General features: G+C 40.4%; 1 protein-coding gene across 1 annotated transcript in view; it reads left to right on the forward strand.

Moving 5' to 3' along the window:
* MUC2 (mucin 2, oligomeric mucus/gel-forming) overlaps positions 1 to 19,743 on the forward strand; it is a 65,869-nt gene that overhangs the window by 23,577 nt on the left and 22,549 nt on the right. The window contains exons 23-31 of the mRNA XM_063317814.1: positions 418 to 657; positions 2,488 to 2,644; positions 3,385 to 3,516; positions 4,311 to 4,467; positions 6,099 to 6,142; positions 8,376 to 8,579; positions 9,634 to 9,757; positions 13,047 to 16,288; positions 18,749 to 19,023. Of these exons, the coding sequence (XP_063173884.1) occupies positions 418 to 657; positions 2,488 to 2,644; positions 3,385 to 3,516; positions 4,311 to 4,467; positions 6,099 to 6,142; positions 8,376 to 8,579; positions 9,634 to 9,757; positions 13,047 to 16,288; positions 18,749 to 19,023 (4,575 nt within the window). The remainder of the gene's footprint in view (positions 1 to 417; positions 658 to 2,487; positions 2,645 to 3,384; positions 3,517 to 4,310; positions 4,468 to 6,098; positions 6,143 to 8,375; positions 8,580 to 9,633; positions 9,758 to 13,046; positions 16,289 to 18,748; positions 19,024 to 19,743) is intronic.

Raw genomic sequence — 19,743 nt, forward strand, 5'->3', positions numbered from 1 at the left:
TGCTAGTGTTACATATCTCTTTGTAATCATTTTAATGTGTGGTGTGAACATATTGCTTTTTTCTTGGTAATGATTATTTTCCATAGCTATAACAACAGTGAAAGTTATCGAATAGGTCATGGGCTAAATTGAATCTGGTTTAATTTCAAAAGTAAACAGACTAATTGTTTGCCTCTTCATGTACTCATGTTTGTTTTCTTCTTATATATGGAGAGTTACACAAACAAAACTCTGTCATTTGGAATAACTGCAAAGAAAGAATGTTTCCCAGTTTTCTTAAATATTAATTTTGCTTTTTTTTTTCCTGGAACCCTAGACCCAATACTCTCCATAATTGGTAATGGTAGAAAAATGAACTAAATCAGTAAATTACTCAAATTTATCTTAGCTTTGATGCAGTGCATTTCTCGCTTGCAGGCAAATGTCTGTGGTTTATGTGGTAACTTTGATGACAAGGCCATCAATGACTTTACAAAAAGGGACATGTCCCAAACACCCAGTGCCTTGGTATTTGGAAATTCATGGAAAAAGGATTCAGCTTGCCCTGATGTAGAGGTAGACATTGAGCCCTGTGAGGAGAAACCACATCGGAAAGCTTGGGCAGAGAAAGAGTGCAGCCTTATCAAAAGTAATGTTTTTAAAGCATGTCATCATAAGGTTAGTGTTTCTTTGTTTTGTTTTGAGTTATTGGGACAAGTGTGGACTGCAACTCCCAGAATTCCCAGAATGCTGGCTGGGGAATTCTGGGAGTTGAAGTCTATAAATCTTAAAGTTCCCAAGGTTAAAAAACAATGTATTAGGGAATGCTTTGATGCAGTGGCCTTTAAAATAAAATAAGCCTCTGTCATATGGGAGCCTCAGACTTTGGCCTTAGGTGTTGCTGTATGTCTGAAAAATAGCTGCTCTATGTCAATTTTGGAAATGTTCATTTATGAGTCTTCTCCATTCTGCTTCCATAGTAATTTGCAATATTAAAAAATGTTAGCATTTAAATACAAATTTAAATATGCATTTTTGAACATTTTCACAGGATACACTTGGAGATATGATTCTCCAAGTATATATTTCTTAATATATTTTAATTTTAAATATCCATTTTAAATTATATTGTGGTACCATTTTTGAACTATGACATTTAGGAAAGGTAAATTATGGTGCTCAGTTTTATTCCAATCCATACATTAGTCCAGAAACTGTGGATCAAATAATTTCATATCAGATTCCACAAAGACTGCTTTGCTCAAATACCTCTAATCCAGAATGCAATATTTAGCTATGTGAGGCAAGCAAACTATTGAACAGATTTTCTGGATCAGATCAGCTTCAAAGAAGAACTGATCAATATGTTCTTTAGGTCTCTGAGGAGAAAGAAAGTGAGATGTTAATGTGACCCAGGGTGGATCCACAAATTACTTTTTGGAGAAAGTGCAGAAAGAAAAATGGGATCTTCATGATTATTTAGCCATATATCCTAAATTCCAGACATGGGTCATGATGACATCTCGCTTTCTTTTGCCTCAGTGACTATAATGACCACAAAAAAAAAGGATTATTTGATTTCTCTTCGTTGAAAAGCAAATAAGTTGCTTATGATATGAACAAACTTCCTAGCTCTGAGAACTGAGAGAAATGTTCAGCAAAATGAAACATGGGCAATATTTTCAACACTTCATTGATGTAAAGCACTCTGCTGCAATAGGATGGAAGACAGCACTCTGCTATGGATACACTATAAATCTGCACATGAGCTTCTAGGAACACTAGCAACTATCAGGAATCATGATTAAAAATTTGGGCTGATTCCAAGGCACCCCAGATTTGCATAAATCTTCTGTTTTTAGCCTATAAAACAGAAAGCACATGAGATCTGGCAGACATTTATGAAATTATACTTGATATAGAAAAAATGGAAAGAGTGAATTTTTTCACTTTTTGTAATTGAGGTTCATCTAATTAAGCTGAAAAATAGGGGATTTGGATCTCATCACCCAGCATATATGCATAGTGATGAAAGTGATGAAAGAAAAATAATGACACACCTGTGGTAACATCATGATGCAAATCCAGCCCTTACAAACAGGCACCCCTTGCCAGTGCATAAATTGCAGAGTCTGCATTATGCTAAAACGACATTTTGTCATCCCCACTCCACCTCCTGCAGACACCTACACTCACAAGGAAACTACAGAATTTGCTGGCATGAGCTCTAATGGTGGCTGTCAGATGATTAGAGAATTAGACAAATTTGCAAAGGAAGAGGCTACTAGTCATGAGGGCTATATATTGCCTTGAATGCAGAGACAGTATGCCTTGGAATACTCATGCCTGGGGAACATGACCAGGGCTACCGCTACCCCATTTATCTACTGCTTGTGGGCTTCTCTTGGATATCTGAACAACCACTTTGCTCACTCAGTTTGCTGTGCTCTTCTGGTGTTCTTCTGAACATACAAGTATCCAATCTGTGATTCGGTAATTTCTCCATAGGTGGATCCGCAGCCATACTATGAAGCCTGTGTACACGATGCATGCGCCTGTGATTCTGGCGGGGATTGTGAATGCTTCTGTACTGCAGTTGCTGTCTATGCACATGAATGCACCAAATCTCAAGCTTGCATCCACTGGAGAACTCCAGATATATGCCGTAAGTATTCCAGATAAAATACTGTAGTTCCAGGATAAGCATACAATATCTAGGTATCTCAAAGAAGAATGGTCTCGAAACACTAGATTCTAATCTTTCATAGTTCTAGATGTGTTTATTTAATCCATCTTAACCTAATCTTGGTTAGGCTTGTTCTTTTAGACATTTCATGCTAAAACACTTTAGCTTTATGATATTTTCTCTTTATGATGTGCCTTCAAATTAAATTCAGGGGGAAAGAGCATAATTTCTGAATCAAAACCTAGTGCATTATATTGCTTGCCCTTAAACTAGATACTTTAAATCAAAAGAATCCATGGGGAAAAGATACCACCAGATGTTCCAGACTAGTCAGTTTAGACCAGGAATTTGTCATATGGAATTTTCTCTGCTTAATCACTTTAAAAACAGCCATTCAGCTTCCAGAATTTACAAATATCCACATGCTTTTTTATTAGTTATTCTCCAAAGTATATATTGTAGATGATATGGGATTAGAGTTCGCATCAGAGACAGGCAGTACAGGATACCAGCAGGCACAGCCTTATTCCTTCATTCCACATGATATCACATAGAGATGAATAACTAAATAGGCCTAAAGGTTCATATCAGAATGTGCTAATTTCCACAGATAGAAAAATTATCCAGGAGGAGGCAAAATGCAAGTAACTATCTTACATAGGAGTTGGAACAAAATATTTTTGCTGCTTCTTTTCTAATGAGTAACTTTCTTTTCAAAGCAATCTTTTGCGATTACTACAATCCTAGCGACGATATATGTGAGTGGCACTATGAGCCTTGTGGACGTGATATTTTAACTTGCAAGGTCCTCATTCAAGGCAACACCAACTTTTCAGTGCCATTCTTTGAAGGTAAGGACCTGTTAATTTGTGGCGGGTTTTGTTCTTCAAGGGCTATTTCTTAATACAACATTGAGGGAACACCTTTCATTCACTGAAGTTGGGTGGCCAATAAATTTAAATAAACAAACAAATAAAAATAAAATTCATTCAGTGAGCTAAAACACCCTACTTTTGTAGAAAAACTGTACAGCTTGTGAAGGCATTCTCATGCATGTTTCATTTGGTCACAGAATGGGATGGTACCACTGAGGTTCACCATGTGGCACATGGGTTGGAGTTTAGGAAATATCTTTGTCCCTAGTTAATGAACCTCAGCTTTTGCTTCATCTGAATGAAGACTGTTGAATGTCTCTGGACATGACTTTTCTTATTAATTGGCCATTTTACTTCTGCACTTAATCTACGAGACTGGTTCTTGAAAAACAATTCCGAAGATGTAGACCTAAATTTCACCAGAGATAAAACATGCAATGGTGTTTCTTTAGCTACCAAAGTCTTAAACTATCAATCTTTAATGAAAAGGGGATTCCCTTTTTGCCCTTTCCCTAGTATGTTCTTAGTGTTCTTATTCCAATTGAAGTAGTAGGATAAACATACAGAAGCCGTGTGGAGCTGCTTCTGTCTTATAACAATGGCATCTAGCCAACTGACACTCAGATTGAATAATTTCCCATTTCCTTCTCATATATAAATTGAAGGGTTTTTTTTATCAAGGTCCTTGGAGCATCTCTCTCATGCAGTACTGCTATGGCACAAACAGACAATAGCTGCCATTTTACAAAATGCATCTTTCTGGGCAATAGGTTGCTATCCACGATGTCCTCCAGAATATCCTGTCTATAATGAGGAGACTAAATTATGTGGCTCAAAGGAAGCATGTGGCTGCTACTATGATGATGTTTACTACCCACCTGGACATCTCATCCCCGATTATAAACCCAGAGAACTGTGCAAGCTTTGGTATGTGAAAATATAAAGTGAACGAGTAAGAACTGAAGGAAAGCATTTGTACAAACTTTAATACTGAAACTACTCAGTTTCAAACTGGTGTGTGTGTGTGTGTGTGTGTGTGTGTGTGTGTGATAAGAACAGCATTCTAAATTGGAAAGCATTTTTAGGATAGAATACATTGAAATAGGGGAAAGATAGAAGGGATGAGAATGCAAAATCATGTACATTCTCTTCCATCTGCTATTTCTTCCAGAAGTCAGTAATTTTAAATTAAACTCATTTGTATGAAATCTTTGAGAGAAGAAAGAAAATGGGCTTGTCAGATAGTCATCACTGTGTATTTTTAAAGCTCCATATCACGTGCATTGTTTATTTCTTATGATGGCTCAGTAAAGTAGGCATGAATACTGTATTATGGACAAAGCAGTGATAGAAAAGAGTCTTCTGGCTATCAAAGGGAACTGGTATCCAGTGGGTTGGAACTAAACCTGCATGGAGAAGAACAAGAATGTGGCAAGTGATGCCCATTCATCCTTTCCCCCCAAATTGGCAAAACCACTTTGTATGCTGTTCTGGATGGTCCTGAACTCTCTAGAAGAGATTTCTAGGAACATTGGGAGCAGCAGCAGGAAGAGAAAATGACTGAGACCAGAGCCTTCTCCTATTGGGATCATTCAATTCATGAAGCTCTCTTCCACAGAACTCTACGTGTGGTAAGGAGTGGTAAAATTGAAACAGAATTTGTGACTTGCCTATGGGCATCTGAGGAACCCATGAGTAAGGAGACTGCAATGTCCTAGTTGAGAGTTGGTCTTTTCGACTAGTCTCCAGAAGTCATTCAGCTTACTTTAGAATAAATAAATAAGAAGTCAAGATAGCTTCCTACAATTTTATAATTTTTTTTCCTATATATAGAACTTCAACTTTATAATCCACATTAAAATTTCATTGTTCCTGGCACAATGTACATACACTGGCTTTCTTTTCTATAAAAAAAAACTTCAGAAAGTAATCTCCTCCGTTCTCCTTCCTTTAAAAATAAAATTCTTATGAAGCCAAGGATCTTAGCTGTGAAAGAATTACCCAGATTTTGCCAAAGTTTTTTGCTACATGGTAAAAAAATAGGGGGTAAGAATCAAAAATAGGTCCTCGAGTGCAGTGTTCCCAACTTTGACTTTGACTTCCGTAATTTCCTAGCCAGCTTAGCCATTGCTGAGGTTTCTGGGAGCTGAATTCCAGATACCTGGAAGTAGCCAAAGTTGGGAACATTGCTCATACATCCAGAAATGAAAGATCACAAATGACTAAGGTATTTTGAATGATAGGGTAGCACCAATTTCTGATTAGGCTAGGCCTGGTATTTCCATTAACTGATGGAATTCCAGATTATTAGCCCCACAGAGATGATAGATATGTGAAGATCACCTACCCAGGACTTGACTCCATTCCATTCCTATGTCTATTCCTGCCAGCATTAACTTCCTGCCCTGTGAAATTATGTGAACAAATTACATTTATTAGGATTCAGTTATGAATCCAAGGCACTGCAAGAGCAATTGCAGGTCGACTATACTCAGGCTACAAGCACTTTATAAATAAAACTTAAAAGATTTTGTTTCTGTTTATTTTTTAACTTTCAGTTACTGCAAATCTTCAGGAAATGTGATGTGTAAGCATAAAGAAGGTATGTTTTCCCTGTATACAAAACCCAAGCAGTTTCCTCATATTCCCCTTGCAAGACCAGGTCATGATTTAGAGTTTTTGCTATAGAGGTGTTAAGTTTCAAATATTAAGACAAACATCAGTTTTCTTTTGTAGCTCTTTTCAAAACGAAGTATGTTTAAGGGAAGATGCATGAAGTCCCAGTAGCTATATATTTAGGTGCAAGCATTTATCATTATTCTTAACTTAGCTACAGACCTACAGTTGTAATCCTTCAGAGTACAATGTAGAGTCATCTGCCAACTTACACAGCCATGATGGCTCCTTGGGTTACAGGGGAACTTTTGTTAATGACATGAGATCCTTGAAGGTTGGATACACAAATTGAGTCCAATAAGACACATAATAGAGCTTATTATTAGATTCCATACTATGACAAAGCTGGCAGCAAAAAATATATTTCTTAATCTGTAAACTGCCCAGGAGAATGCTGTGAAGTTGTGCAGAACCTCTTGTAGCCTATCTAGCAGCTGTAACAGAAGATATGGGAGCATTTTGCCAAGGTTTTCCAGATAAAGTCTCTCATGTCTTCTCCAGCATGGATTCTACCTTTCCAGTGTTGAATAAGATGGTAATAGTTACCTCTCATCCATTATTACGAGATTCTGTTTAGTTTATTATACCAGAGAATGAGGTTGGAGCTCCTGAAAGACCAAAGCCAACCACCTGTGTGCTTGACCCTTGCCCTTTTGACTAAACAGCAACAACAGCCAGAGATGGACTGGCAGATGATTTTCATCCTGCCTGAAGCAAGCAATAGTTCACCCCTTGATGCAAAAGCCCTTCTTATAACTTGATGGGTCAATAATACTTACAGCAGTTCAATAGTGATGCAGCTACCCAGAGAGATGGTCAGCTCCTGTTTACTGGATGCTTAGATAGACTCTAGACAGCATCTCCTGGGGATGCTTTGAAATTAGATTCCTGAACTGAGCATTGAGGAAGTTAGACTCTATGACCTCTTCCAACTCTAGGATTCTGTATTCTATGAATGGCCAATCTGTCTCTAATTCCTATTTTGGGTATGGTGGCAGAATGTCTTGTAGCATGAGAACTCCTAGAGTTTCTGGAAGAAACTGATTATCTGGATTAATTTCAGATGAGATTCAGGGTTTAGTTTGGTTCTGAAACAGCTTTGGCCACTTTAACATTTTTGTTCAAGAACCTATATAGGCAGAATATGTACCTGTTGGTTCTCTTGAATCTCTCAGGAGCTTTCACTGTTATTGATTGTGCTATCCTTTTGGGTTGCCTAGCATGGGCACTGACTTGTGATTATTTAGATCCAACCTCACAGATAAGTCCCAGAATGTAGAACTGGAAGATTCCATTCAACGTCATTGATGCCCCATGTGCTTTGTTAAAGATCCATGAGTTTCTTACACTGTTTAACATTTACATTAAAATGCTGGGAGAAGTCATCCAGGGGTTTAGGGTGGGATGTTGTCTGTATGCAGATGACATCCAGTTGGGCATCTCAATGTCAGCCCCAGCTAGTACGGCTACTCATGTCCTGAAATGATGTCTGAAAGCTGTAAAGATCTGACATTATAAGCAGACATTGAAACTGGATGAGAAGAAGTATTCTTACTGAAGAATAAGGCTCCCACACCCTATGACAGTTTTCCAACTCTTCATGGGATTACATTTCTCTGAGGGATGGATATATAATTTAGAGATATGCCTTCATTCAGCTGCTACTTGTTGCTCAGGTCACAGCTGTGCCTAAGAAGCCTTTTTCAAAATTTGGCTGGTACAGTATATCACTATGAACATTTCTGCAGCATTTTGCTATTGCTAGAGCAACCCCACTTTTGTCACTTATTGGTTAAATTTTATAATGCTCCTCACTTGGGTCCTTTGGAAACTACAGTTGGTCAAAATATGGCAGCTCAGTTGTGACTGGCCCTAAAAGAGCAGACCATATAAATCTACTCTAGCTGGGTTGGTTATCAGTTCACTTCCTGATGCAATTAAAGGTGTAATTTAGGACATTTAAGGCCTTAAAAGGCTTTGGATCAAAGTCCCTAAGAATCTGCCTGGCCTGTAAAAAACTTGAGAGGTTTTTTTTTCTGAGCTCACTCCTTCTGAAGCAAAGCCAGCATCACATGGAAACAGGGTTTTTTTTGGCGGTGGCTCTCATTTTGTGAAATTCCTTCCATCTGAACTTTGTTAATTAATATCTTTTTACACAGGGTGTTGTGTTTATGAAGGCAAAGAGTATGAAGTGGGAGAGACCATTGCTGAAAAGAAAAATGGCTCAATCTGTTTAACTGTAATATGCACACTAAATGGCACCGAGGAAAATTCATATGATTGCCCTACTTCTTCAACTGTGCCTCCAACTACTCCTTCAACAACTCCTTCCACTATTACCACCACTACTACAGCCACCACAAGTAAGCTTCCAATGTTAATAATTCTTATTATCATCCTGGAAGATAATAAACTTTGATAGAAAGTTTGGTTGACAATGACATGTTTAGCTACATTTAGTGCGCACATTTTGCCAATTTTCTCCCAAACTCGTAAGATGACACAGTAAGACTTACTATTTTTTTCCCCATTTCAGCCTCTACTACAACAAGTTCAACTACAAGTAAGTAATACAAGGAATGTGGGGAAGGTCCAAAATTAGCAGCATAAAGCACGATCCTTTCATTAAAAGGGACTCATGTACTATTCTTTTTTCCCCATTTCAGCCTCTACTACAAGTTCAACTACAAGTAAGTAATACAAGGAATGTGGGGAAGGTCCAAAGCCTAGCAGCATAAAGCACAATCCTTCCATCTCAAAGCACCATTGCCAGTTTATAGACAATATAAAGCTAGATGGACTTATGGTGGGATTTGGGAATAGGCAGATTCATGATCAGAAGTAAATTCCCCATTCTGATAATGACCATAAAGTTTGTTCATTTATTGTTTATCCCACCTTTATTATTTTTTTATAAATAACTCAAGGCAGTGAACATACCTAATACTCCTTCCTCCTCCCACAACAACCACCCTGTGAGGTAAGTTGGGCTGAGAGATAGTGACTGGCCCAGTTGCCAAAGTAAAAGTGGAGAACAGTGAAAGAGATGGTTTATAAGCTAATAGGCACTGAAGGTATCTCAGTAAGAACAAATAAGTATTCACAAATTGGAATCTTATTTGGAATCTTCAATTGCACAATAGAACTGAAAAGTTAAACATTTATTTATTTAAATTTATTGGCTGCCCTTCTCCAGTGGACTCTGGGTGGCGTACAAAACTAAAAAAAAACCCCAAAAGATTGAGAAACATTAAATCAATAGACAACCCTGATTAAAATACTCTACTAATAAAACCCAAAGAACTAAACAAGGGCCATCCATTTAGACATCTGCAGAAATAAAGACCAGGATAAAAGTTTCTGGAATCATTGCTATAATTATGAAATCCATCTATACTGCTGCCCATTTCCCTGTAGCACAACAGCTATTACCACATCTACTACTACTACTACTACATGACTCCAACACCCACTCCCACACCCACTTCCACCACTATTACCATTACCTCTACATTACCAACAATTACATCAGTTACAACTGGTAATGAAAAAAAAATTAATTCTTCTTATTGAATTGTTAACACTTAAACTACTCATAGAAGAGAGATAGTTACTGATTGTTAAACTTGCCTGATACCTCTATAAAATGTTGTTTGTATCACTAAACTTCAATATCAACTTGAAAGGAGAAACATTGCTATGTAATGTCATATTTCTAGGTTTTCTCCTCATTGGCTGCTGATTTTGAGGAACTGTGAATTATACAAAAATTTGGGTTTGTCTAAGAGTCAGTTCCCATTTACAATTCTTTCAAGCCTTTTCCTGGGAAAACAATGCTAAACCATAATGTGCCGTGTTTGTTTTTGGCATCAGACTCTGAACCTGTTCCCACAATAGAACAGACATCCCTTGGGGATAGTTGGCTAGATCAATTATTGCTTTATTGAAGTTCTCATGGGTCACTAAATGTCTCCCCCCACCTTGCTTTCATTAAGTTTTTTGTGAGAATACAGAGATTTCTAAACCCAGGTTTATAGTTGTATACATTGTAGGAACCAGACATTGAGCACAGTTCAACAAACATTGCTTAAAGCAAACCAGCCAATGTATGATACAAGCAATCCTGGAAAAGTTTTCAGTAACATCAACAGTCACTTGGCATTTTCCCACCTACTACAAACATTAGTGTCAATGCAGCCATAGATGGCTTGAATTATAAGAAATGAGCTGAAAAAATCTGGACAACCATTTTATGGTGGCTTATCTTGGGGCTTTCTCTATCCTTTTGCTCCCAACTAGTGGTCATGTGGATTTCTAGCCTTACAAGTAGCCATTATCTATGGTTGTCAGTAGCAGACATTCCCTATGTTCTTACAGACATATATTCTCTGAACCCTGTGCGGGAATGCTTGTGTGCAGACAAGCTCATACTGCAGGGGGTTAACATTAGGTCTTAGAAAATGATTGCGGCATATTTTACCTTGATATAGGATGTATGTGACAGTTTAATTCTCAATAAATAACACTGTATATTTCATTAGAACATACAGTCTTATTATTTATTTATATTTAATATTTTACTAATCTTAATTATATTTTCATTTCTCTTTTCTTTTCTTGCATTAATATTGTCACCAATGGAAACAGGACACTCAAGTAAGTATAAAAATAGAAGATATATTTACTTTAAGGCACTTTTTTTTTTTTGAGGAACAGGTTGGGTAATATTCAGATAATGGTGCTGAGAATTTGTGAGGAATGTTAGCAAAAGGAATTAAAGGAAAAAACATTCTGTCTGTCTTCCATTTTGAAGTCATGGAGATTTTAAGAAAGGAGACACATAAAACATTTGTAAATATTTGTACTAGTATGTAAGTATATTGTAAATCTTTGAGCTAGGTTAAAATAGTCCATGCTTACTGTCTATGATACTGTCATACAACCTATCAAATTGGGGAAAATAGGGCCATCCTGGGTGTATATGTGTGTGTGTGTCAGAAAAGTCAAGATGGATGCTAAAAAAAGAGAGGGGTATCAATTATGCAGTTGCAGCTACCATGTTGACTTCTTTTGACACCTCTCTCAGTGGATGCCTCTGAAAGCAATTTAAAGTTAAAAATCCAGTAAATTAAAATCTAAGTTTGGGCAAGGTTTTATACTACTGCTTGATTTAGAGGAGTCAGGCATCGCCTACAAAAGCTTTTGCCATAAGAAACCAGCAGTATGATTTTTGCCACCATTGGAGAAGTAGCAGATAATAAAAACGTTTATTAAGCAGCCAGAAAGATTCATTCATTATATACAGTATTATCTCTAATTGTAATCATAAAAATGCCCTGGGGTAAGATTCAACATGTAAAGCACTGTGGTTAAAAAAACTGTAGATTGTTATAGTGACAATTCACAAAAGCCTGGGGGAATACCCACATTTAAGCCAGGCATAAGAATATCAATACATCTGATATCTAGCACATTTTAGGGCAAGGGCACTTCAAATCTGGGGTACCACCACAGAGATTGTTCTATCTTATTATCAACATATGTACTTCCTTATGTTCTTTATCTAATGCTGGAACAAGAAAATGAGCCTCCTCTCTAAATTTAAGCATCAGCATTTTAAAGCATTTAAGGTTGTTGTAGAATTAATGGAGACTCTGGCATCAACAGACTGAGCAAAGTTGATGCTGCACACACTGAATGTGGTTGAGGTCACAAGCTGAAACAAGGAGATGATCAGTTATTGTAGAAAATCTGTCCTACTGCTGAGCACTTACCAACATAAATATATTCAAAGAAAGCTATTCTATGTACAACAGTGAATGCATTATTTAAGGGAAAAACATTTTCTCTACTTTTATTGTAGCACAAGGCTAATACTCTCACATATTACAAAATGTAAACACAAATGATAATTTACCACTTCAATTTTTAAAGCAGCCTTTTCCAATTCTAACTGCTCTTGCACAATCAAATTATTAGCCTTCTTTCAATTCCACTTCCACCAACATGGGTATTATACACTATTCTCTGCTTTCTTCCTACCAATAACACTAAGTTTTTTTGCAGTGCTCATATAACCCACCAACCAACCTTCCTATTAAATGTACAAAAATAATGGGTTGGGTCATTATCAATCATTTGGGTTAATATATTACTAAAATTCTGGAGTTTCCAGGTGTTTTCTATGGGTAGTAATCCTCAGGATAGATCAAAACTGGATTCAGATGTTGAGAAATTTCTGTCTTAATTTCCAAATCACAACCAGAGGACCAGAACAGAAAAATAAGTGCAAACAGCACAACTCCACATCTGGGACAATAAATACTGCTGGGACTTACGAGATCTGAGCAGCAGGAAACCAGACAACCATCAATGGCAGCAGAGGGTTTCCTTGAGGCTGCCATCTACTCCTTGTCTCAATTTTTGAAGGCCAGGACTTGTAGCCCCAAGGGATGTTCACAAGCAAGCATGTTAATGAGCAAAGAAAGTACTGTAAGCCTGATCCAAACACAAGCACTCAGTTAATTCCAATTTCACTTGTTTTTTAATAGCGTATCATAGTTTGGTGTAGTGGTGAAGGCACCAGGCTAGAAACTGGGAGACCGGGAGTTCTAGTCCCGCCTTAGGCATGAAGCCAGCTGGGTGACATTGGGCCAGTCACTCCCTGTCAGCCCTAGCAAAGAGGCAATGGCAAACCACTTCTGAAAAACATTGCCAAGAAAACTGCAGGGACTTACTCAGGCAGTCTCCAAGAATCAGACACAATTGCATAGATGAAAAAAAAATCATAGCTTGAATTGTTAATCTAGTATTGCTATCACAATATGAAGTTCTTTCTATTTCTGTCACTGTTTCCCGACAGCAACTTGTTTACCAATCAAAAAATGTCACTGGTCTGAGTGGCTTAATGTGAGTGCTCCCACACGTGATCCTCAGAGTGGCGACAATGAAACCTATTACAACATCAAAGAGCACAACAAAACGATCTGTGAAAAGCCAGAAAATATATCATGCCGAGCGATAAAATTTCCTCAGTGGCCCATCGAGGACTTGCAACAGAAAGTGACATGTGATGTTTCTGTTGGGCTTATTTGCAACAACAAAGATCAAGTTCCTGGATTTGTGATTCCCGATCGTGTCTGTCTCGACTATGAAATCAGCGTCTACTGCTGCAACATCACGTGTGAACCCCCAACGACAACAATACAAACTACTATTACCACCACTCCATCTACACCTACCCCTACCCCTACTGCTACCCCCACCCCCCCCACACTGACTCCCACCAAAAGCACTACTATTACCACCACTCCATCTACCCCTACCCCTACTGCTACCACCACCCCCACACCGACTCCCACCGAAAGCACTATTACCACCACTCCATCTACCCCTACCCCTACCACTACTACTACCACCCCCCCCACACCGACTCCCACCAAAAGCACTACTAGTACTATTACCACCACTCCATCTACCCCTACCCCTACCCCTACCGCTACCACCACACCCCCCACACCGACTCCCACCGAAAGCACTACTATTACCACCACTCCATCTACCCCTACCCCTACGCCTACCGCTACCACCATGCCCCCCACACCGACTCCCACCGAAAGCACTACTATTACCACCACTCCATCTACCCCTACCCCTACCCCTACTGCTACCACCACCACCCCCACACCGACTCCCACCGAAAGCACTACTAGTACTATTACCACCACTCCATCTACCCCTACCCCTACCGCTACCACCACGCCCCCCACACCGACTCCCACCGAAAGCACTACTATTACCACCACTCCATCTACCCCTACCCCTACCCCTACCGCTACCACCACGCCCCCCACACCGACTCCCACCGAAAGCACTACTATTACCACCACTCCATCTACCCCTACCCCTACCCCTACCGCTACCACCACGCCCCCCACACCGACTCCCACCGAAAGCACTACTATTACCACCACTCCATCTACCCCTACCCCTACCCCTACCGCTACCACCACGCCCCCCACACCGACTCCCACCGAAAGCACTACTATTACCACCACTCCATCTACCCCTACCCCTACCCCTACCGCTACCACCACGCCCCCCACACCGACTCCCACCGAAAGCACTACTATTACCACCACTCCATCTACCCCTACCCCTACCCCTACCGCTACCACCACGCCCCCCACACCGACTCCCACCGAAAGCACTACTATTACCACCACTCCATCTACCCCTACTCCTACCCCTACTGTTACCACCACCACCCCCACACCGACTCCTACCCAAAGCACTATTACCACCACTCCATCTACCCCTACCCCTACCCCTACTGCTACCACCACCACCCCCACACCGACTCCCACCGAAAGCACTATTACCACCACTCCATCTACCCCTACCCCTACTGTTACCACCACCACCCCCACACCGACTCCCACCGAAAGCACTACTAGTACTATTACCACCACTCCATCTACCCCTACCCCTACCGCTACCACCACGCCCCCCACACCGACTCCCACCGAAAGCACTACTATTACCACCACTCCATCTACCCCTACCCCTACTGTTACCACCACCACCCCCACACCGACTCCCACCGAAAGCACTACTATTACCACCACTCCATCTACCCCTACCCCTACCCCTACCGCTACCACCACGCCCCCCACACCGACTCCCACCGAAAGCACTACTATTACCACCACTCCATCTACCCCTACCCCTACTGCTACCACCACGCCCCCCACACCGACTCCCACCAAAAGCACTACTATTACCACCACTCCATCTACCCCTACCCCTACCCCTACTGCTACCACCACCATCCCCACACCGACTCCCACCGAAAGCACTACTATTACCACCACTCCATCTACCCCTACCCCTACCCCTACTGCTACCACCACCACCCCCACACCAACTCCCACCAAAAGCACTACTATTACCACCACTCCATCTACCCCTACCCCTACCCCTACTGCTACCACCACCATCCCCACACCGACTCCCACCGAAAGCACTACTATTACCACCACTCCATCTACCCCTACCCCTACCCCTACTGTTACCACCACCACCCCCACACCGACTCCCACCGAAAGCACTACTAGTACTATTACCACCACTCCATCTACCCCTACCCCTACCCCTACTGCTACCACCACGCCCCCCACACCGACTCCCACCGAAAGCACTACTATTACCACCACTCCATCTACCCCTACCCCTACCCCTACCGCTACCACCACGCCCCCCACACCGACTCCCACTGAAAGCACTACTATTACCACCACTCCATCTACCCCTACCCCTACCCCTACTGTTACCACCACCACCCCCACACCGACTCCCACCGAAAGCACTACTATTACCACCACTCCATCTACCCCTACCCCTACCCCTACTGCTACCACCACCACCCCCACACCAACTCCCACCGAAAGCACTACTATTACCACCACTCCATCTACCCCTACCCCTACCCCTACTGTTACCACCACCACCCCCACACCGACTCCCACCGAAAGCACTACTATTACCACCACTCCATCTACCCCTACCCCTACCGCTACCACCACCACCCCCACACCGACTCCCACCGAAAGCACTACTATTACCACCACTCCATCTACCCCTACCCCTACTGCTACCACCACCACCCCCACACCAACTCCCACCAAAAGCACTACTACTATTACCACCGCTCCATCTACACCTACCCCTACTGCTACCACCACCACCCCCACACCGACTCCCACCGAAAGCACTACTATTACCACCACTCCATCTACCCCTACCCCTACCCCTACTGTTACCACCACCACCCCCACACCGACTCCCACCGAAAGCACTACTATTACCACCACTCCATCTACCCCAACCCCTACTCCTACTGTTACCACCACCACCCCCACACCGACTCCCACCGAAAGCACTACTGCCATAAGTACTACCACTTCTACAACATTTACAACTAGTACTATTACAACTACTTTAACTACAACCTTATCCTCATGGAGTCCAACACCTTGCCATTGTGACGTGGATGGTAAAATATATTATCCAGGTAAATATATCAATTGGTATTTACTTAAATTGTTTCATTATTTTCCTGGTACTAATTACTATCATATTTCTGCATTGAATGCATCTCTATCATTTACGTTTATCTTTGAATTTGAATAGTAATTCATTTTTCTCTGGTACTTTTAATGTCACTGCAGTGCATCCCAACACCCTAAATTCTCTTCGAGACAATGCTTACTCTGGAAATTTGATGTTATGAATTCCAACCCTTTTTATTAGCTGACTTTACATTTTCCTGGTAGAATTGAACTGGTTTACAAACTTCCAGGAAAAGTGGAGAAATTCCCAATCCATCACCTTGGATATTTATTCCATAGCAAATTAGTCTTTCCCCCAAAGCTTAATACAGTCCTCAACAATGGAAGGCAGCTTCTAAAATGAGGGTTTTCCACAGGGCACAGCGCCCCATCTCCCTCTGGTCCTGTTTGTTCTCATTGCTACAGAAGAAAACCTGCTGAGTTTCAACAGATCCAGACATTATTTTTAAAGGAATAAAATAGGAAAGAGTGATGGGGTATAGACAGATTTACAGCTTCTATACTTCCAGAGTTCTGGTCACGTTTAAAAACTGTTATCATTCCTATTGTCAGAAAGTGAATGAGCGGCTCAGGGCTGTATACGGGTTATCCAGCGGTGCTTCTGAAGCCCTGAGAGCATTCTTGGAATGGGGGGGCCCAAGATTTTCAGCCAATTTGGGGATGGGTGGGGGTGAAAGGGGTTTTAGGAAATTTAAAGAGGCCCTGCGGAACTTAAAAGGACCCATTTCACTCCTTAAATTCCCTCAAGAGATTGGAAGACTTACCACAAGATAAAGAATAGACTAATTGAGCTAAATAACATTTATGAAATGCTGCTGCATGACTTAGCTGACTCAGTGACAAAGTCAACATTACTTTTATACTTGACTTGGAATCTATAGAATTTCTAGCATTTACATATAAAACATACATTAACTACATAATACAGGCAATCCCCATTATTCAGGGGTTACTTCTTTGCAAATCTGCTTCTTCGTGAAAATGTTTTTTGGAACCCCCAAAGCAGTACTTGTGGTGCTATTGCACTTAGTCACGGACATGCAGAGTGGCAAACCAGCCAATGCACGTGCTCCCAGCTGAGAGTTCAGCACTCGCCAATTCAGTATTTGCAGCATTTTCATGGAACGTAACTACTGCAGATAACGAGAATTACCTGTACATATTGATTTGCTCTTATTAGACATTTTATTTAAGACCATTTATCATTCAGTAGCATTCCTAAGTATTCCAACACTGATCGATTTTTGTAGTTGATGGAGACACACACGTAGACATACATACGATGGCTGCTACATCTTGACTACAAAAATCCAGACAATCACTGGATTGGAGCAAAGAGATACAGAAAAATCTAACTCTTTGCTGCCATGGTCACCCAGGTATACCTGGCCCAGATCTGGTGAACCAGATATCTACATATAAACAAATTACTAAAATCATTTTAATTATATAAGGCATTATTACAAACACCTGTGCAGGATGTTGAATCCAGGACATTATGACTGTGTTCTTAAACAACATAAGTAGAATTCACCCCATGGGTCTCAGAGTGCCATGCTTCTGAATTAACTGATCTAGGGGTTTAACAAGCCAAGGAGCAAAACCTTCTAGACAGTGTAACCCTCAGTGGAGGAAAGCTGATAATTGCTTAGAATGTCCTCTAAATGATGCTCTCCCTCTCCACTGTTACTTAACAAAGAGGAGAGTTTAGAATGGGTTGAGCTGATTCCAAGATGACAGTCACGCTTAAATAAAAAGAAATGAAATAGAATTTGTTGCACATAAAACCCCTGCCCTTTGATTTGCAAGGTAGAATCCATGTGAACCTTGTAAAAGGGGTTGAGTTTGGACATGATGCTCAACTCTGAAGCCCATGGGTGAGTCCCAATGCCCAATACATTTCAGTCAGATTTTATAGGTTGATCATACCTACATGACTAAACCCTTTCAAGTTATGATCACCTGTCTTAAACATTTGTAATCTGAGATGGCCATTCATTCTTTGTCCTGAAGATGTTAGTAACTTGTTCCCAATTGTATTATTATGTTAATATTAATAACTGCTTGATGTTATGTTATGTGTTGTTATGTTAATAATTATAGTATTATTTTAATAATTAAAATTGTATTCAGTTTAGTATGAAGAAGTAATGAGTCTGCTAATCCACCAGCATTTCTGTAGAAACCAATATGGTTGTACAATGTTTTGAATTAAGGGTGTTTTGGGGCATACTGGGTGTAAATGTAGCACCAGTCTGCAACTCTTGAAAGTTGCAGCTGCTTTAAAGAGTTGCAGGCAGATGGTATGTTCATACCCTGGTGTACTCTGAAGTGCTTCTTGGAATCAAATCCAAAATGCCATGCATGCAACCCTAGAACTTAAATCCGAGGAATTTGAGAAGCAGAACATTCTAAAGAAGTTGCACACACACACAAAAAATGTGTTTTGTTTTGTTTTACTCATCGTATGTGTCTTTCAAATCCAGGTGATAAAATAGAAGAAGGACAACATGGAGACAAGTGCTATCTTTCCAATTGCTCATTTCACTGCCAAATAGAGACTTACTTTTGGACATGTCCAGCCACGCCAGGCACAACAACAGGAACCACAACTATATACACAGAAACTGCTTCAACTATAACCCCGAGTCCATTAAAACCCTGTTTAGATGGAAAAGTTAGTAATTCTTATTTTATTTATTTATTTAAAAATAAGCGTGGGACTTGGAATATGTTTATGGCTATCATGCTCAGATGTCAGTCAGACTGCTTGCTAAATATCTTCAGATGCATAAAAGGCAGGGTTTAGGTATTGGAAGAGAAATTGTCTCCAAGATGTGCCTCAGAAAGTTTCTTATTCAAAAGTTCTGTGTAAGTCATCAATCTACATATCAGAATTAATTTTGTACATGAATTTCTATTGATACTGGCTCATCTCCAAGTTTCAGCAGAAATATAAAAGGTCCAGCCTTTGCAAGTGAGGGAAAATGTACAAAATTAATTGTGATGAATTTTTTTTTTAGTGTGCTAAACACAGGTTTTATCAACATATGATGGCTTATGTCCATTTTGTTGTATATATTGGAAAATGTAGCTAAAACTATGCAGGATATCACTGGAATTATACTTCACTTAGATTATCAGGCTTTGGCCTTGCTGGGTGGGGCTCATGGGAGTTTTAGTCCAACACATCTGGAAGTTATTATTTATTTAGTAGATTTATATCCCACCATTTCATTCAGGAGCTCAAGGTGGCATACACAGCACTGTCTCCTGTTTTTTCCTCCCCACGACAACTCCCAGAGGTTGTGCTGAGAGAATGCAGCTGGCCCAAAGTCATCCAGTGAACTTCCAGGCTTCACTGCTCCTAGTCCAGCACCTGATTTGCATTCTTTCC

The sequence above is a fragment of the Candoia aspera genome, chromosome 1 (genome assembly GCF_035149785.1).
Source record: "Candoia aspera isolate rCanAsp1 chromosome 1, rCanAsp1.hap2, whole genome shotgun sequence".
In the NCBI taxonomy this organism is placed as follows: Eukaryota; Metazoa; Chordata; class Lepidosauria; order Squamata; family Boidae; genus Candoia; species Candoia aspera.